Below are 18,869 nucleotides of genomic sequence, written 5' to 3'. Positions count from 1 at the left end.
AATATATCCTGTTTTGCATACATCTCCAGAACAAAAGTCAGAACACTGGGTAAAGCCTGGTTCATAATCATTGTTTCACTGTGTTGTCATATTAGGATCCAAGGCTTTTACATAGGGTATTTGGGATATCTGTTTAATCGCTGTCATCACTGTCAACAGCCAATGTGGAAAAAAAATTCTACCACATTGATATCACCATGAAACTTCCCCCGTTGATTACTTACATTAAGACCATTATTTTTCGCAATACAAGTTTTCCTGAAATATAATGTTTAAATTCCTTATTTAAATGCAAATGAGGAATGATATAATTAAATATGTGCTGAGGTGCATACATTACCAGAACAACAATCTGATCATTGGATGAAGCAAGGTCCACAATTATTGCTTCACTTCGTTGTCATATTACCGTCGAAAGGCTTTTACTCAGGGTATTTGGGATATCTCTTTTAATCACTGTCATCAGTGTCACCAGCCATAAAAAATCAATTCTTGCCTTGTTTTAAAGAATAAAATGTTGACTGATGACTGATAAATGAATAAAACCCTCTGTAAGAACCTTTAGAATATAGTTAGGAATGAAAGTGGACAGTTTGGTGTATGTAAGTGCTACTGAAGTTAAGATTTTTGGCTCAGACTATGAGAGAAAAAACTCATTTTGAGAAAACAGTCTTTAAAGATATGTATAGTTATATTCTACACTATTTTAGACACAAAAAAAATTCTAGCACATAAACATCACCATACTTCACCAGTTGGTTTACTTCATTAAGACAATTATTTTTTTGTATACAAGTTTTCCCGACATTTTACATCTCCAGAACAAAAATCTGAACATTGGATTAAACCAGGTTCAAAATTAATATGTGGCTTAGTGGAGAAGCTGCTTGGAGTACATTGCTGGTGTGGACGTATGAAGAGCATGTGTGCAACAGAGCACCATATACATGGTGCTCTGTTGCACACATTTTGAGCATCTGAGATTGTGGTACATATATTTATGTAGGAATATAGTTTTTTTTTTTTTAATTTTAAGAATTACTTATGTATTGTTATTTATGCATTTTCACATTATTAATCTTTTTAGTTACTGTTTTTCCCCCTCTTGTGTGTGTACATATATTTGATTTAATAACACTCAGTGACACTGTTTATGTTAGAGAAAAGCAAAAAGAGTTCAATAAAATATTGATGATAATAAAAAAATATTCAAAATTATTGTTACAAGTTGTTGTCATATTAGGGTCAAAGGCTTTTAAATAAATATATTAAATTTTAAAAATAATAATTATTGCTGTTTTTAGGAATAAAATGTTAAATAAATCAGGCTATGAATGATGTATGAATAACCCCCCTTTTACAAAACCTTCAGAATATACATAGGAGTGGAACTGTCAGGTTGATGTACGTAAGTGCTGCTGGAGATGAGATTTTTGGCTCAGAGTATGACAGAAAAAACTCATTTCGAGAAAATGACCTTTAAAGATATGTATTGTTATATTCCATACTTCTTTTAGGCAAAAAATAAGAAACAAAATGTACCCCATAAATATCACCATGATACGTGCCCAGTTGATTTACTTCATTAAGACAATTATTTTTTGTATTACAAATTTTCTGAAGTTTTGTGATTGTATTTGCAAATGAGGGATTTTCTAATTAAATATGTGCTTTATCCAAACTAAAATATATACCTGACTCTGTATTTTGGACATTTTCTTTCCAATGGTCCAATAGTCTAAATCCTAATCTTAATATTGACCAGTGCATGAAAACTGTCTTCACCTGGTGTGTCTCGTCTCAGTCTCATCCAGACTTGCTACAGATCTCTGGTATCTAAGAGGTCAGTATGAGATACCTTCTCTCCCCAAAATGATATATTGATAACCTTTGTCATGTGGTCTCTTGTCAACGATGTAAATATCTTATTTAAGTCTGTGTTGCTTTAAATCTATTAATGTTTATGGCTGAAACACCTGATCAGCTGATGATAATTATCAGGTTGATCATAGATAACGGCTCTTATAATGTATTAAATGTGCTCAACCAGGTGCCTCCATGAATTTATAGACTGAGGCATCAAGCTTGACTGAGAATTGACAGAGGTGACCCTGCATATTTCTGCTGACTTTGTATTTCATATGATTAATACTACACATAAGAGGAATCTCATATGGGCTATCACTCAGTGATAAAATCCAACTGTTTAATATGGCTCTACTGGCAGGCAGAGGCTTTCACCTCCTGCAGCAGCAGATACAGATAGGTGAAGAACAACATGAACTGTCTTATTAACATGTTGATTCATCACGAGCAGTGTCAGTGATTTCTACTGGAAGGATGAACACCACCCATCCAGAAGCAGAAGACATTCCCTTATTTGGGCCAAAAATCTCCTGTAGCTGTTCATCAGGGTCAGACCTGCTGACTTTAAAGGCATATCATATGATTCACATCATTTCTATGCTCGTGCCCCCCCTGTATGGACACATCTGTATTCATGGACAGATTTTGAAACAATGGGCGCCTGGACACAGACATGTAAAATGCCCCCACCTCTCCATCATTACAGCAACACCCTCAACCAAACTCAGTCCTCTTAAAGTTCACAAAATTGTGGAGTGACAGAAAAGGGACTCAGTTCTTTTTGTGTTCACATTGTCGGTTCATTTGAAAGAGGACTCAGTTCTCTTTCTGGTCAACTTCAGCTCTGATGGGGCCTCAGTCCTCTTTCTGTTCACACTATCATCTTTAATATATACTGACATAGTTTCGTTTTTACTTTGACGTGGCCCTGCAGCATGGTTATGAAACCCCTTCCTTTCAGATGAACTTAAAATTGGAGGAAGACCTTAGTGTTTCTGTGCTGTAGACTGTTGCTGTTTGATGTGTTCTGTATTCCACATCTGGAGATGTGCAGTATCTTCCATGGACCAAACTACTCCTCATCCTGCGTCCTTACAAGTGTTTCAGGCTGACGTGGTTTCATCTGTTTTTTCAAGCATCCCAGTGCAACAGCATGTGATCTAGAGGGTTAAATACTGTGGCAAAAGCAAAGTGAACCTGGAGCGCTTTGCGCTCACAAGGCACAGAGGTCTGAGTGCGGTTCACTTCAGAGGCATCTGAGTTTTCTTGGAGTGTTCACATATGTGCAAAAAATGCTGAGTCACCGCTCTGAGTCCACTTAGAGGGCTGAAAAGAACCAAGTGTGGCCATTTTGCATCTCATCGTGGCTTCATTTCTACGTGAGCGTTGTATGTCTCCTTTTGGTTGTTTTTCATTGCTTTGTTTTGCATGTCTGTGAACATTTTGCATCTTTTTGCTGTCATTTTGGATTTCTTTGACATGGTTTTGCAGTTGTTTTGCATCTTAATGGCAATTTTGCATGTCTCTGTAACCATTTGCAGTTGTTTTTCATCCTCTGTCAGGGTTCCCTTGGTCATGGAAAACCCGGAAAAGTCATGGTATTTCACAATTACATTTTCCATGCCTGGAATTAGTAAAAATCATTAAAAGTTTTGGAAACATCATTGTGCATAATGAAATTGTTAGAGTAATCTCCTGTGGATAACCTTCAACATGATGTAACATAACAGCAAATTATTTTCTGTAGCTGTCAGGTAACGTAGCTTTAGTATGTGTCGATGGGTGAGGACGTTTCTCGGTGTTCTGTCTTTACATTTTTGTATGCCCTGTAGCTAAAATTATGTTTGATTAGAGTTTGAATGTCTGATATGTTTGAAAAAAAATGATGGGTCCTTGAAAAGTCATGGAAAAGTTTTGAAATTTCATCCATGAAAAGGTGTTAAAACCCTTCTTTGTCCTCATTTTGCAGGTGCTTTGTGTCTCTTTGGGGCTGTTTGACTGACGTTCCAACATGAAATATTACCTGTCAATTCAAACGGAGGCTCTTGCCCAGGGGCTCTGACTTCTTGGACCTCTGGGCATGTGCCCAGTAGGCCTGCCCAGTAATCAATGTCTGAATTCTGTTTCTCCACCTATTTATTCAGCCTTTTCTTTATTTTCACACCTTTCTGTCGCTCAGATGTGAAATTGTCATGTAGTATTTATAAATGTTTTTGCAAAAATGAGCTGTTTCCTCCTGAAGTTCCAAACATATACTGGCATGGCAGAGCAGTAACATAAAACAATCTTGTAGAGGTTGACCTGTAATTCACTGCACATAATGAACCCTGTGGCAGTACAAGTCATAATATTGGAGTTTTATATGTTTGGGTGTTCCTGTAATTACCAGCACACTGATGTGACGTGAGTCACGTCTACGTCTACAGCTTTTCATTTCAGCCAGCCACAAGAGATCTGGTGATCAAACACAGCAGGGAAATTAAGTGAGTATAACACAACAACAAGGTGCCGTTGAGCAAGGCACCTTAACCCACTACTGTTATCCAGCAGCCAACAGGTAAGGTTGTGACTGTGGCAAAGCTTGTGTGCTTACAGATGGGATTATATTTGCATGAGTGTGAGGCAGGGTGTTTCTGTAAAATAAACACAGTATTAGTGGTTGGTGAACCTGCCCTGGATAAACAAATGTTTATAGAAACACAGCAGCTGCTGATGTCACTACCTTACAGATGAAATAATCAGTGACCAGCTGGCTGCAGTGGAAACTTCTGGACCGTACGCTCGTCTATTTCTTCTCTAGACTGTGGCACATTAAATGTTGAATGTCACAGTGTTCACTCAGTATCTGTGTTTATCTCCTCAGCTCATGACGGTCTGCACTCCAAGTCCAGCACAATATGATGAACATGAGGAGCGTAAGACTTCACATGTTCAATATGCTGGATATTTGTTATCCACTGTGCGTCAGTGATGTCCTTTAAAAGAGAGGCGATGTGGTTTGCTGTGTCATCGGCCCAGGCCTGCCACGCCTCTCTGTCAGCTGTCTTCCCAGAAGCCACGGAGGTGGCATCATTGATTACTGGAATGGCTGCCGTGCTCGGTAACGCTGAGGTAACGTTCTGGTGAATGTGCAGAATGCCTCCCGTTGTTCTCTTCAGCAGTCGACAGGCGACAGGCCAGCCGTCCTCAGAGCTTGGTATGAGACCCAGGTTCACTCTATCGGCAATGTCACACAGCTGGAGCTGAAAGAAAGAAGAATATAAAAACCCTTTAATACTGTTAACTTAATTCTCTTTCCAGAACACCTGTATGAACTTTTGTCATATTTGTGTAATAGATCTTTATAGCTACAGTCAGTGCACAAAACATTTAGCAGCGCATGCTTTTAACATACAATAAATCGACTTTGAGACTCTAGCTGAAGGCCATGATTTACAATGTCACTCGTGAAATATTTGGTATTCTGGGGAAAAGATACAGATTAAAAGGACTGCCAATGGCATTTTAAAACCAAGACACTACTGTACAAAATGAGACAATACCGAATATTGAGATGCCTCTAATGTCTTGTGCTCTGTGCAAATTTTAAAAAAAGAACAATTTGAATTTTTCACTGCTGTAATGCAAGAAGTGTCCTTGCAAATTACAGTGAAATTTAAATAGGAAAAAACAGGAAAAACCAGACTGCCCTTGGATTAAGTTTTTGCTGTCCAATTTTCTGATGTGCTCAAACATCATTGCTAACTTTTACACTCCAATCTGAATTGTTGTTTTGATTCTGCAAAAAATACCCCCATGGTTTCAAATAAAGTCTGTCTCTGGCACTTTTAATAGTTATGACAAAAAACAACAACTATCAAATAGTAGAAATCCTGGATAACTGCTAAAAATATGATCAGCTGTTTTTTTCTGTGTCGATCTAGTTCAAGTTTCACGACATAAAATCTACTTAAAGGGTTGAAATAAAGGCTTCTGGCAGAGGTTAGGAACTGAGTGATATAGTTGAAATCAATTTGAAGTATAAAACCAAGCAGAAAGAAACAAAACAGTTCAATATTCATCCCATGGAGTTGTGGGGGAAAAATGTATATATGAATATTCTTAATGTAACTTGATATTACAGTTCATACATCATTTTGATGACAGAACAGTGTAACAAAATATCATGTAATCACTGTATCATCACAATATTATTTCCACTGAAATATTAGAAATAAAAGTGACTAGAGTTATTACAGATATACAGTATGACAACAGTGATACACACACTGTAATACCTATGTTTTTCCCATAGAAATGACCTGAATTCTAACATTACTTAATTTAATTATTGTGATATTACCTCAGCATTCAATGTGTTTATTTGAGTGACGCATTATTGGTTTGTGCAGCTATGTGTAACTTTCAGTGACGATGGGAACTAAGACAACCACAAGAGGGCATACGTCAACACTTCCCTCCCTGTGGTGAGGTATTTAATTAGGACAGAGCTAATATTGTAGTTGCGTGTAAACAATGCATGTTGCGTAAGCAGTAAGGAATACATATAAAAACGCATTACTTGTCGGTTGTCTCCTTGGTGAACAGTGCAGCGGTGAGACACCCCGTTTGCCATGAGGTTTTTCTGTAGAGCTTCAACTGCAGCAGGGTTCCACTCACAGGCGTGAACGTGGCTGGCCCCCGCGTGGACCAGATACGGCAGAGTGAAGTATCCAATACCTGAGAAAAGATACAGTTGTTATAGTTAATAAATCAAGTTATGTTTAATTGCTATTTAAATGTAGAGGGTTTGGACACAATACAAATAACATGATGGGACAGGGATTACACCTAATGTGGGATTTATGACAAAACTCACCACAGATATCCACTACAAGATTCTATGTAGGGATTGTATAATACATGGTGATGTTTCAGTCAAAAAATGTGTCTTTATCAGTGTAAAACCCTGCCCCATATTGACAAAGTTATCCCACCTGCGTACAGATCCACCACAGTCTCCCCTCTGCAGTCAAATCCAGCCACCCGCAGCTTCTCTGTGATGTTTCCAGCTGAGAACATGCATTTAGTGACGTCAAACTCATACCTGAAACAAAGGTGAAGACATTATAAGTTCACACATGTTCTGAGCATAGTCCCTTTTTTATTTATGTGCCCAGTGCCCTTTTCAGTGAGCAATTCAACAGCAAATAAATCACTGATTTATCAAGACTTAGACTTACCTAATCCTATTGTCTACATGTTCGACCCAGCTGTGCTCTCCTAACAACATTGTCACCACGGGAGACCTAAATCCATCCCTGGATATTCGACTCATCTTTGCCAGCCGCTTTGCCTCCAGACCGTCAGCCACTGCACTCCATAGCTCTTCATCTAAAAAAAGTAACAAATAGCAGTCAATAAAAGTCCTCATGAATTATTTTGTACACACAATACTACAGTAAAGTAGGGTTAAGTTTGAGAAAAGTACCCATTTTCTTCCACAGTGGCAGGGAGAAGCAGTTGTCTCCCAGCAGGACTAGGTCTCCATGCCTCTGGAAGCTGCGAGGGAGGTCCCCCCTCACGTCCTCTGTCCATGTTTCACCATGAGATTCACACAGCTCCTGGAGGATTTTCTCTAGTTTATTACCACTCATCCGTCCATCCTTCTTCTTTGACTGCAGAGGACACTGTGGTGAAAACAGGACAGCAGATCCTGTAAATTAATTTTTCTGCTTAAGTATAATACTGTGTTGCTAATTCTAACTCAGCTTTACCTGACTCCAAACTATTTCACAAGCACTGTCTGACGCCACCATGGATTTGAGAGATTGCAGATCAAGTTCTGGCAGACAGGAAGGTAAAATGGGCAACAGGACAGTCCCATCTGAGTCCTTCAGTAAACATAAATTCAGGTCCAGAGCTCCTTTAGACTGTAGATACTTCCTGTAAGAAATGACGTTTATACATTATATGTTCATTGACATTATTATTACATTACATTATGCCACATTATTACATTACATTATGCCACAAAAACATATTAAACTTGTTAATCAAGCCATCTTTTTTTGTCCAGATTTCTCTTAAAGTTAATTCCCACTATTGTCTTTGGTTCCTATGCTAAATGCTAGCTAACTTAGCTGCAGCAGCCATCCACTCACTAGATGGCTTATTACCTGAACTGCTGTGCGTGACACTGCGACACACGAAGACAAGGCACACCGTCCATTTACCAGCAAACAAACAAATCCACTGTATTTATGTTTGACGGTTCAAGAGCGCTAAATTAGCCTACAATCAAAATTACAGGTAAGCGGTAGCTGCTAAACAACAACACACGGCTCTTGTTTCTAGTCGGACGCTTATGCGGGACGGACGTTTCAAAAGACAAAGCTTTATTGTGAATACAAACAGCTAGCTTACATGTTAAATTAAACCGCCACGGCTCAAGCTTCTCGGAAGTAAAAAAGGGGCAATTTATTACTAAAAATGGTGGCTACGTCTTTATCTATGTTGCATTTTTGTTTGAGGACGCTCTTGTGATTTAAGAAGAGGGAATAAATCAGTAGCAGTTTGGACAAAGTTGCTCGTCGACGTCGATAGATGGAGACAAACGGCTCCGAACACAGCGGGGTGAGTTGGCTTAATTAACTCAAATTACATGAGTGTGAGACACAGTAACGTTGAAGTACAGTAAAGGTGCTCTTAAATAAAGCATAAAAACTGAAGTCTGTTTAATATTACACTTTTGTGTAGCCCAGTAGTTCTCAACCTTTTTTTATGTCAATGAAAGTGATACACATTAGTTGTCCATCTGAAAAGACTGTGGTTGTTACATCAGATTAAAAACTGAGGAGATAACCGTGGAGGAAGTGAAACCTATGTTCAGAATAGTTACTAGTATGACTCTTACTCACATTGGGCTCACTTCTATCGTAAAGTACTAGCGTAAGAAAACATTTCCCCATTTTTCTGGAGACCTCTCTCAGGAACTCCTGGAGCTCTCTTAGGGACCCCTGGGGGTCTTCAGACCCCAGGTTGAGAAACACTAATGTAACCTTTAATAACGACCAAGAAAACGTTTTAAATTTGTGTCAAGCTGGGACAATAAAATGAACTTATAGAGGCACAGCAGCTAAATGAATATTTACATAAGGAGGGCAATTTTATTTATTTAATTAGTGCATATTCCAGGCTTTACTATGTCACCAGACCTTTACGCTTCTTTAACCAAAAATTTAATTAGGGTTTTGTGGTTTTGTATTACTCTTTAATACTTTTGGGGAAGACTAAAAGAAGAGTAGTCAAAGCTGATGCAGCAAAGGTCAAGGTGGTCTACAAAGGTGTATCCTCCTGATTTATAGTCTCTCAGAGTCCATTTTCCCAAAAATGCTGGATTAGGTAAAATGTTTAATCTATATCTAATAGATTATTGGTGGTTTTGTATTAATACAAATGTAATGAGAATAGACTTGTTGACATGTTGCCCTTAATAGATAGATAGATAGATAGCCTAGTACTTAATTGATCCCAAACTGGTAAATTCTTGTGTTACAGCAGTAAGTAATCAAAAAGTGTATGGACATGAGAATATCGAAACATAAAAATATATACAAAAACAAGTATTGCTAAAATTTGAAATATACACGAGAAATATACAGGAATAAAATAAAAATATCAAAACTATTAAGCTATGGAGGACCGACTGTAGAGAGCTCTGAGTGCTCTCTGTCAGACAGAGGCGAGGTATCATATAGCACTATGACTTGGGGGAGGAATGATTTCCTGTATTGGTCCTTGTGACAGCAAAGCGGAGATGTTTTTTTTTTTTACACCATTTAAAAGTTTTGTCTCAGCTCTTCCTGTTTTATTGGTTTTGTTCTTAGACTTTATTAATTAATTATTCATTGATTGACTCCTGAGCTACACTAATGTCCTTTTGAAATATGTGTCAGTTTGTTAGTGTCAGTGGTATTGTAGATATGGCATTGGCCTTTCATATAGCAAACCATTTTCATTTTGGGGGGTGAAGGTATCTGCGTCTTTGATTGATATTTTATTGTTATTTATACTTTATATTTGCACTCTTTCTGGCTTTGTATTGCAACTGCTTCTTATCTTATCTTATCTTTTTTTAAATTTCACCTCACCTTATCTATCTGCTGAACGTTAGATCAGTCATATCCTCAAACTTGTACTTGCAGCGAGATCAAACTTTCCATCCTCTCTGATCTCTCCTTATGTAATGAAAACTGGCACCAGATTTTAAATTCTGACTTTTAGATGTCTGCAGTCATGAGAACATTTGAGTTGGCAGCTTGGTCAAAGGAACATCTGACAGGTCATGTATTAATAATGTCCTCCCCTGCACTAGATATAAAACAGCAGGGATCCTGACTGATGGAGACGTACAGTATCTTTTCCACCTCTGGTCCATCACTTCAGGGCGGACTGAGAGTGAAAGATGTTTGGTTCACTCTCCGGGTCGTTTATGGTCCAGCCCTGCCCTGTGCACCTGATAAAGTGCCATCTTCTTGCCTTCATAGCAACAAGGAGGCTATAATAGCTCTATGACTGAGCTGAGCCAATATTGAGCCATCATCAGTTTTTATGTCTTTACCCAAAGTGATTTAGCAGGGGCTTTTATACAGCGTGTATGGTCAGTGTAAACTTTATTATTATTACGAGCCACGGATACATAACCACACAGACTTTAAATTATAAGCTCAAGCAGAATTTACAGTCACAAAAAGGCTGTGATTAATACAGATTCTCTGATGACTGCAGCATGGCTTCTGCATTAGACACACAACACAAGGGACTCACTGTTTAAAAATAGATATCAGTAATGATAACCCTCTGTTAAATTACCATTTCAACTTAGTATTTACTAAGTTTTAGGCCAGATATTTGAAGTTGTAACCCAAGACTTTAATAACCTGGGCTGGTTACAAATGCAACATAACACAATTTTATCATCAGTAGTGATATAAAAGAACCTTTGTCAAGATGAATAACAAGAAAGTGTGCTCGTATGCATTGTATGCTACACTAGTAATGAATGTCACATGACATAAGTCACATGACATGCAATATGTTGGCAAGAACTGTACTTATCTTAAGCAAAACTGAGATGTTTTTTGTAAACTTAACCATGTGCTTTTGTTGCCTAAACTTTTTGGCAATTTTGCCTTTTATTAGATAGGAAAGTCTAGCCTGAAATTGAGAGAGAGGGGATGAACTGAACCCGCAGCTACAGTGACAATGACATAGCCTCTGAGCATGGGGCGCCTGCTTTATTGGGTGAGTTAGTGGGTGCCCCTTGTTGCCTAAACTTAAGGAAATAAACGTAAAAACGATGTGTTTTACCTATGTAGTAAGCATCAATTGAGACCCGTCCTTGAATGTCCAAAATCGACGCAAGAGGGTACCTAGCGTGTCATACTTTGATTTAAGTCCTCTAACAAAGTGATTGCATTTGATGAGTTGGGATGGTTGGCAAACCAATATTTGGGCCCAGAAGAACAACCAGCAAACCGGTTTGCCTGACGAAGGTCTAGTCACCAAAACTTTGCAGCATTAATGTCATTTCTTTACAAGTCAGACAGTGTGCAGGAGTCTTTTCTACAAGTTTTGTTCTTCTCGTCCCTCTCCTACACACCTGTTTGGAAATAGATGTGCAGAGGCTCGGTCCTCGCTGCAGTGGCCCGGGTTTGATTCCAGTTTGCAGCCCTTTGCTGCGTGTCTTTCCCTCCTTGGGCCCCCCCACCAAGAAAATGTAGGAAAAGGGGACCCCTATGGCCACTGATACTGGCACATTTTACAACAACCACTATAAACCCCCTTTAACCTCCTATAAAGGCACTGTGCATGACCGCTGCCCCAAAATATCCTTCAGTGGGACCTCACCTACCTTTTGACAGTTACTTAGGGCAGTCAGATAACTACTTATAACTAAATGTAAATGAATGGACTACACTCATATAGCGCTTGTCTAGTATTCCAACCACTCAAAGTGTGTTTACACTACGTCACATTCACCCATTCACACACACATTCTCACACTGGTGGCGGAGGGTGCCACCTGCTATTCAGTGACCACTCACATGCACTCGCATACCGATGGAACGGCCGTTGGGAGCAATTTGGGGTTCAGTATGTAGACTAGAGGAGACGGGGATTGATGACCCGCTCTACCTCTGAGCCATTGAGTATAACCTTCCATGAAATGGGACCTCGATGGGTTTCTTTGCCTCGGGCCCCCCAGAGTCTAGAATCGCCCCTGAACATGTACACTTCAAACATATGAGCTACATCACTAGATATTCAAAACAAAAATACAGATTCAATCAAGTTATGTAGTGGATATGGAAAAATATGAATAATTGAACTAAAACTAACCAGAAACATGTTATACAAATTGAGAAAAGTTGTATTCCCTTGGTGGTTTCAGTGAACAGTGATTGAGTCTGAGGACCTCTGCAGTGTTTACCTCTGCTCTCTGGAGCCTTTAAACTACACATGAAGCAACACTGGAGGGATTAATGCATCTGGTGTCTATAGCCAGTTACCTCCAAGAATACACTCCTTCACACTCTCCTCCCCAGGGTAATACTACAGGGCGAGCAATCCAGCATATTAATGTGATCCAAAGAGGACCTTCATCTGTGTCCTTTGTTCCTTTTTGTTTTACCTGTCCTGCCCCTTTAAGATTAGACATTTCAATCTAGGCGTGTTTCCTGCTGCCATTGACTAAAACCGAGAGAAGGCATCCTGCGGGGAAAAAGCATCAAACAGCTTTTACGCGTTTGTGTCCATTCAGACGGTTATTTCTTATATCTGACGGGTTTCTTTTTTTATTTTTAATACATGAAGGCTCAGTGACCATGAGCAACAGCATGGTCACAGTCTAATGTCCGTGGACGCGTGTAGGATCATTTATGATTTACCGAGATGATATGAATGTCAATCGGTCAAGGTCCGCGCTCCCAATGCAACAGCCACGGCTGGATCATCTAGCGTCTGCTGGGAAACATCTGCCGCAAGCATTTGGATGAATTTCTTTTCTATATATTTGTATTGTTAATATAGGCTGGTGAGAGGCTTGAGATTGTCTGTGTGTGAGAAAGCAGCGTGGGACTGTGGGAATGACATGCTGCAGTAAAGACGGGAAACTGGAAATAATGATGGATCAGAAAACAATGATGATGTGACTGCGACACTTTAAAAAGAAAATGCTGGTGCAGAAATCTTTCTTATTACTGAGTAAGTCTTCTGTTTGTGTTTTTCTTTTTTGCCACATTGACTGAGCAATATTTGTGAGAGCCACCAGCTTATTGTCTGAATCGTTTCACAGTATAACAGCTGATATAAACCCAAAGAAGGACCGAGGACACCATGTCGGCGGTGATGATAACACGGAAGGTGCGAAAATGGGAGAAGCTCCCGGGGAAAAACACTTTCTGCTGCGACGGCCGGGTGATGATGGCCCGGCAGAAGGGAGTCTTCTACTTGACTCTGTTCCTCATCATCGGGACCTGCTCTCTCTTCTTCGCCTTCGAGTAAGTTCATTTCCTATCTCTGTCTCTGACTCCTAATCGCATGATACATTATGATCCTGAAGGTGCTTATAAATCACTTGAAGGCTCTTGTGCCTCTCCGCAGTCCTCACAGTGTTTCCATATGTACTGAGGTGTAATTTTCACTGGGAACAGGGGGATATGTCCCCCCACTTAGTGTTCCCCCACTTTAAAAAACGTATAATATTTAACCAAAAAAATCATACTTAATATGCTACTATCAGATTCTGGGCTCCTGATATATTCCACAAAAATGTCACAGAGGAATGTATATCTAACATAATTAGCAGTATTCTAGCAGAATGAAGAATGATGACCAACTTGATTATTTCCTGGATTTTGTTTTGGCTTCCATAGCCCCTTAATATACTTAAAAATAAAGGAATTCAGATTTAAATAGTACCTCAAGACCCCCATTTTAGTGTGTCCTCCCCACTTCTTAAACTGAAGTTACGCCCTTTTATATGTATGGTCGAGTGAGTAACATTATCCAACATGATGCAACTTTGCAACTAGTCTTTCCAAAGCTGTGTTTGAGAGAGAATATCAAAATCCTCAGTTCCCAGCTTTTCAAATGTGAATATTTTCTGGTTTCCTTTGTCTTCTTTGATTATAAATCAAGTATATTTCTGGTTTTGCACAAAATAAATCACCTGATTTTCTTTTTTTTATAGACCAAATTATTGATAGATTTAAATTAAAATACAGTACTCAAATATGCATACAGTACTAAAATTCATCATGATATTCCAAAAAAGTCACATGACTTACTTCCATTATTACATTAAAACATTAATGTTTTACAGTCATAAAAGACAATTTAAAAAAACACTCAAATTTGGACCTCCCCTGGAAAGGATGTTTCACCATACAAGCTTACTGGTCATCCATTTATTAGCTGCTTCTTTACTCAGAGAATGGGTAGATTTAATTACTTTTGGGGATTTTATTTACTCCCCCACCCCACCCCACCCTGCATCCCTATGTAGAGGAATTTTTAATTGATAAATCAAGGAAATGTAGATTAATCATGGTATTTATAGTCCAGGGCTGCAGCTAGAGGTTATTACCATTATTGACTGATCTTGCAATTATTTCCTTGATTAACAGATTTATCATTTAGTCAATAAAATGAAAGTAGTGAAAAACACAAGAACAAAACACAAAGTGATGCATTTTAATTCCGTGTTTTATTCATCCAGATATTCAAAACCCAAATATCTTCAGGTTACCATCATGTATGACAAAGGTAAAGTTTAAAATCCTCACATTTGATTTGCTTGATCCAGAAAATATTTGGTAGTTCTGCATAAAAACAGTTGATTATAGTTGTTCTGACTCCAGTTTTTAGTCTCATCTGATCCATTTCTGTTGTATGCATTTGACAGACAGTAGTTTTAAATGAGTATTTGATATTTTTGAGCTTCTGTGAAGTGCTTAAATGTGATTCTTTGGATCAGTGTTTCTTGTGCAGTCTCGCTGAAAGCTGATCTGTAGCCTCCTGTAACGCCTTCATTTGTAACAAGCAAGAATCTCTGTTTTGAGGAGCTCCCAGACTCGCTGTGGATCTATGTTTTGTTGCTCAAAATTCAGTTCCTGACAGAGAGAAGGTTTATGATTGACCACATACTGAGGTGTTAAATATTTAATAGCCTTAGCTGTCCAGCTTCTCCTCTGTTTTTTTCTGTTGTCTCAGCAGTTCTGTCTCAAACCACTACTCGCACAAACCCAGTGGACTCATTAGCACTGCAAGCACCGGCTTGGATGCAGCATGTGAACCCAAATCCTGTCAGCTGAGGCTGCACAGAGGATTGTTTTTAAAATGAAGAACATGAGCTTGAATGATGATCATAAAGCAGTGCTGCTTCTCGTTTGGTTGCATTTATTTTCTGTCTTTGTTTCCTCTTTCTTCTCTCTTGTCTCGCCAGTTTCTAAACTGATAAATCAGGCACGATGATTTAGCACAAAATCCTGCTCTGTAGCACAGTAACCCCTCTTGACTGTGGGCGTGTATGCAGCTACCAGGCCAAATGGATTTGGAGCATAGCAGAGAAGAGAAGTAGCTGCTCTCACATAGTGCCAGGCCCTTCCCATCTCTATCTGCTTTGCACTTTAATGGCCTACTGCTTTTTCTTTTGAGTCCGGACAGAAGGAGCTGTTGTCCGGCTTGGAGCAAATAGAGAGAGATGATACTTCTCACACTGAGCGTCCAGAGCCCAGAGGAGGCATTGTGGTGACTAATGGCTGGAGGGTTGTTAGCATGCTATGTTCATATTACAGTTGAACATAATTATCTCTCATGGGGGGGGGGGTGGATATTAACGCAGAGATTGTACCCAGACAACATGGGGGTAATTTTCCAACTCGCCATTACACGGCATGTTGATACGTATCTGATTTAAAGCTCTGACAGAGTAATAGCCTTCTGCAAAACAGCTCTGAGGTTTAATGCATTCACAAACTGCCCATTTGGATCTGCGTTTAATACAAGCATTAAAACTATGAGTCCATTCTTTCTTGGTATGAATATTGTAGAGTGGAATAACATCAGATAGTGTTAGCACTGCAATGTGCAGATTGATCTGCAGATTATCTTCTCATCCAATAGATTTATCTTTTTTAGTGATACATGCAGAAAATAGTGATAAAATGGCTGTTCTAATCAGGCGGTAACCTCGGGGGCTGAAATATGAAGCCCAACATGGAAGTGCTAAAAACCGCAATTACTCTAATGGCCACTTGAGGCTGCCTCCAAGAGCGAGTCAGTCCCTTCAGACCCCAATGGTGAAATGCCCAACTTAACAACAGAAATAAACATGCTTACAGCCTGGTACAAAAATGGTTTTGGTCTCCATAGCTAATTTCCCCGTTCATGACAACTGCAGGGGGGATGAATTGTTACATAACTCACCTGTTTAAATGTAAAGTTATGAATAATTAGGCTGTCGCTGCTTTGAGTGACAAATGGATACCATTCATTGACAATTTGCTACCATGTCGACAACACTGGTTAGATAACGTAACCATGGCATAACCCCAGATTCACAAAGTGTAGCTGCCGTAGTTGTCGCTATTTCAGTGTATTTTCAATTCATTAAAGTTAATAGCATCATTTTGGTCACCTTAAAAAGTCTAAAAGATCCTCTAACGAGTCACATGTTCAGTTTTTCTGGTAAGTACATATAGTATTAATGCTTTTAAGCATGTTTTTTGATAGCAAAAATTATCATTAGCACTATCACAGTTACCCACAGTTGTAAATGCACCTTGCTATCCAAGCTAGCAACTAGTGTTAGGATCAGGCCCCCAGGAAGTGTGCAGGGCATCAAAGCCAATATTCATAGTGGCCAAACAGTGGTACTGCAATTTCCAATGTCCGTCACGTGATGCCAGTGGGCACAAAGACTTTTCCCCATAGATTTACATTGGGAAAGTGACATCTGTAAATCAGTGGATACATTTTTATGAGCATCACAACCCCCGCTGAATGACTCCGTTTACTATTGGGATTTGATCAGCGTGGTCCGATAACATTTGGAAAGTCTAGAAGAGCCACAAGACGAAATCATTTTATCCCCCTTCAAGTTAGCGAAAGCACCAATCAGCCGAGTAATTTCATACCCCAGAAATAGAGCTTTTTTGGCTTCACGCAACACTGAGCAACTTTCATAGGAATGAACAGGGTCCCACCTTCAACACTGCATCCAGGTCTCTTAATACATCCATGGTTTAGGTTCGTGCCACCCTCTCCTCTAAATATAGTGACTTCTGGCTCCAAAAATACAAGATGGTGGTGCTCAAAATGTCAAAGGCTTCAAAACAGGCGTCCACAAACCATTGGGTGATGTCAGGGTAGCTATGTTCATTATTTTTATACAGTCAATGACTCTAATTTTCTAGGTGATGTATTCGAATTGCTTGTTTTGTCCGAACAACAGTCTAAAAAATAGATTCAGTTTACCATTATATATGACAAAGAAAAGCAGCAAATGAATGTTTGGCATTTTTAGAAACCTTTTAATATATCACCACCATCAGGTCAAAATGGTTACTCTGCAGTACTTTGGTTTATGACTGAATAGCTGCAAAACAAATGACGGTCCCCTCAGCCTTAGCTGTACTTTGTTTAGTGCTAGTCAGCAAATGTTAGCATGCTAATACACTAATAACTAAGATGTCTAATGCCTGAGTGCAGCTTTACAGAGCCGCTAGTATGACTGTAGACTTGTCAGATAGTCGTTCATTTAGTGAACAGCTGGATTGTTTCACTCATCATACGCTCAAGATGAGTGAAACAATTGATCACTTATTGAAATAATAATCAGTCAATAAATCAACTAACAGCTTCGGCTAATATGGTTTATAATATTGTCACTGTTCCAAAACACCATAGAGTGGCCATAATTTATCAAAACTCAATCTGTAAAAGGCTTGGCATTGATTAAAAACTGTACAACGGTCTACTGCACAGAAGATATCCATGACTGTGCATCATCATAATCTAATTTTTTGAAAAGCAAAGCTTTTTGTGTCGGCTAATTCTGGTGCATTTTGCTGCAGTTCATCATTCTCTTGTCAGGTTCACTGTCTTTACAGTGTAGTTTTCTTGTTTTAAAGAATTCATTCCTCACATGTTGGCTTGAGGTTGAGCTTTGAGCTGCACTGGTGGCATTGATAGGAGAACAGAGAGGGCAGTGTCCCGGCGTGGGCTGGCTCATATCCAGCACCAGCCGAGCAGACATCTCACTTTTATCACCAGCCATCGGCACCCCGTGCAGGGAGACCTCTCTGTGCTTTAATTTGTGCTAAACTGCGGAAACGAGCAGCCACATACACAAATGGAAAGACCCATTAGGAACGACTAAACAAATTATTCAGTGAAGGGGTGGGCCCAGCCTGTTTTTCCTTTTACAGGCAGAATCAATGTTAGGACTGTGTGTCCTCACCCTGTTGGGTTTGTGCCAGTTGGATATCCACTGATCTCATTTTTAAATGAGATTTTGCATATTTACATTTTACCCATGATGCCTCACATGTATCCGTGAAAGGCTTCCACACAGTTGGATGATCACTGGTTCAGTTCCCATGTGTATGTTTGTGTGAATGTGGTGTGCGTGCGTGAGTGCATATGTGCATGTAGATAGCCACCTATGGAGCCTGGATGATGGAACAAGAAACTGGAACACAAGGACAGTGTGTCATCTGTCTGTCCACCCCAGGACACTGAGCCACGAGGCCAGAGAAGCATATGTGCATGTAATAACACTGATCCTTCCTCTCTGCTTGTGCGTGTGTGTGTTTGTACTCTATCTACATCCGTCCACCTGGCTGACCACCCATCCTCCAGTCAGCCTCATGAAATGTGAAGATGTATCGAGGAGAAGTGCAGAGTGAGCAGCTGCAGTCAGAGGAGATCTTGTAACTGATCCCTGAGCCTCCCTC

General features: G+C 39.5%; 2 protein-coding genes across 3 annotated transcripts in view; one reads left to right on the top strand and one right to left on the bottom strand.

Moving 5' to 3' along the window:
- Positions 1 to 975: 975 nt before the first annotated feature.
- On the bottom strand, positions 976 to 8,195 carry trmt12 (tRNA methyltransferase 12 homolog). The gene is made up of 7 exons (XM_049585002.1): positions 8,025 to 8,195; positions 7,623 to 7,791; positions 7,337 to 7,535; positions 7,089 to 7,239; positions 6,843 to 6,952; positions 6,428 to 6,585; positions 976 to 5,108 (listed from the first exon to the last, which is right to left on the bottom strand). The coding sequence occupies exons 1-7, from the start codon at positions 8,075 to 8,077 to the stop codon at positions 4,731 to 4,733; spliced, it is 1,218 nt and encodes a 405-aa protein (XP_049440959.1). The 5' UTR covers positions 8,078 to 8,195; the 3' UTR covers positions 976 to 4,730.
- A 93-nt stretch (positions 8,196 to 8,288) lies between these two features.
- The window catches only part of zdhhc9 (zinc finger DHHC-type palmitoyltransferase 9), a 47,464-nt gene continuing 36,883 nt past the window's right edge, over positions 8,289 to 18,869 (top strand). The window contains exons 1-3 of one of the 2 annotated variants that reach the window (XM_049585004.1): positions 8,289 to 8,481; positions 12,940 to 13,113; positions 13,205 to 13,409. In XM_049585004.1, coding sequence (XP_049440961.1) covers positions 13,246 to 13,409 — 164 coding nt within the window. In that variant the 5' untranslated portion in view covers positions 8,289 to 8,481; positions 12,940 to 13,113; positions 13,205 to 13,245. Of the gene's footprint in view, positions 8,482 to 12,588; positions 13,114 to 13,204; positions 13,410 to 18,869 lie in introns of those variants that run through there. The other variant, XM_049585003.1, reaches the window with a different exon arrangement.

Source organism: Epinephelus fuscoguttatus, linkage group LG9 (genome assembly GCF_011397635.1).
Source record: "Epinephelus fuscoguttatus linkage group LG9, E.fuscoguttatus.final_Chr_v1".
Classification (NCBI taxonomy): Eukaryota; Metazoa; Chordata; class Actinopteri; order Perciformes; family Serranidae; genus Epinephelus; species Epinephelus fuscoguttatus.
Note: the sequence above shows the minus strand (reverse complement) of the source record. Positions and strands in the feature narration are given on the sequence as shown.

Bases quoted from the DNA above. Each gene is read 5' to 3' on its own strand.
- trmt12 (XM_049585002.1), bottom strand. From the start codon at position 8,077: ATGGACGGTGTGCCTTGTCTTCGTGTGTCGCAGTGTCACGCACAGCAG. The intron at 7,792-8,024 runs GTAATAAGCCAT...CATTTCTTACAG, and splicing joins TGTCACGCACAGCAGTTCAG to GAAGTATCTACAGTCTAAAG. The intron at 7,240-7,336 runs GTACTTTTCTCA...TACTTTTTTTAG, and splicing joins GCCACTGTGGAAGAAAATGG to ATGAAGAGCTATGGAGTGCA.